General features: G+C 54.9%; 1 protein-coding gene across 1 annotated transcript in view; it reads right to left on the reverse strand.

The window, feature by feature from the left end:
- upk1a (uroplakin 1a) overlaps positions 1 to 521 on the reverse strand; it is a 9,002-nt gene that overhangs the window by 5,188 nt on the left and 3,293 nt on the right. The window contains exon 2 of the mRNA XM_048620555.1: positions 28 to 228. Coding sequence (XP_048476512.1) covers positions 28 to 228 — 201 coding nt within the window. The remainder of the gene's footprint in view (positions 1 to 27; positions 229 to 521) is intronic.

Consider the following 521-nt stretch of genomic DNA (forward strand, 5'->3'; position numbering starts at 1 on the left):
GCTCGCTCCCTCCCTCCCCCTGCTCACCGTGATGACCATGGTGCGGCTCTCGCTCAGGACAGCCAAGATGCCGAAGACGGACAGGCAGAAGAAAGCGAACCCGGTGAAGATGGCGATCCAGGCGCCAGCGAAGACATCGTCCTTACCCGATGCCCCCAGGACAGGGTAAACCCGGAATTGGTCTGTCGCCACCCAGATGGTCTCTGCAAATAGGGCGATGGCTGCCAGCTGGGAGGGTGGGATTGGAGAAATGTTACTACACCGTTTACAGTCTGCTGTCCCCACACCTGGGTGGGTGGAAGGAAGCAAAGAAAATACCCTCTGTGGCCAGGACCCACCCTCACCCTCCCCAGGAATCTGCCTCCTCCAGATATTTCAGGGGTGGGACCTCCTGGGACTGAGGGGCTTCAGTTAAGAGAGTGGGTAAGTGTCTGGCAGATGTTGGTAAACGTGAAGTCATCCATTTTGCTCAGAATTACAGCAAAAACAGACTATTATTTAAATCGTGAAATATTGCAGCA

Source organism: Rhincodon typus, chromosome 47 (genome assembly GCF_021869965.1).
Source record: "Rhincodon typus isolate 14 chromosome 47, sRhiTyp1.1, whole genome shotgun sequence".
Classification (NCBI taxonomy): domain Eukaryota; kingdom Metazoa; phylum Chordata; class Chondrichthyes; order Orectolobiformes; family Rhincodontidae; genus Rhincodon; species Rhincodon typus.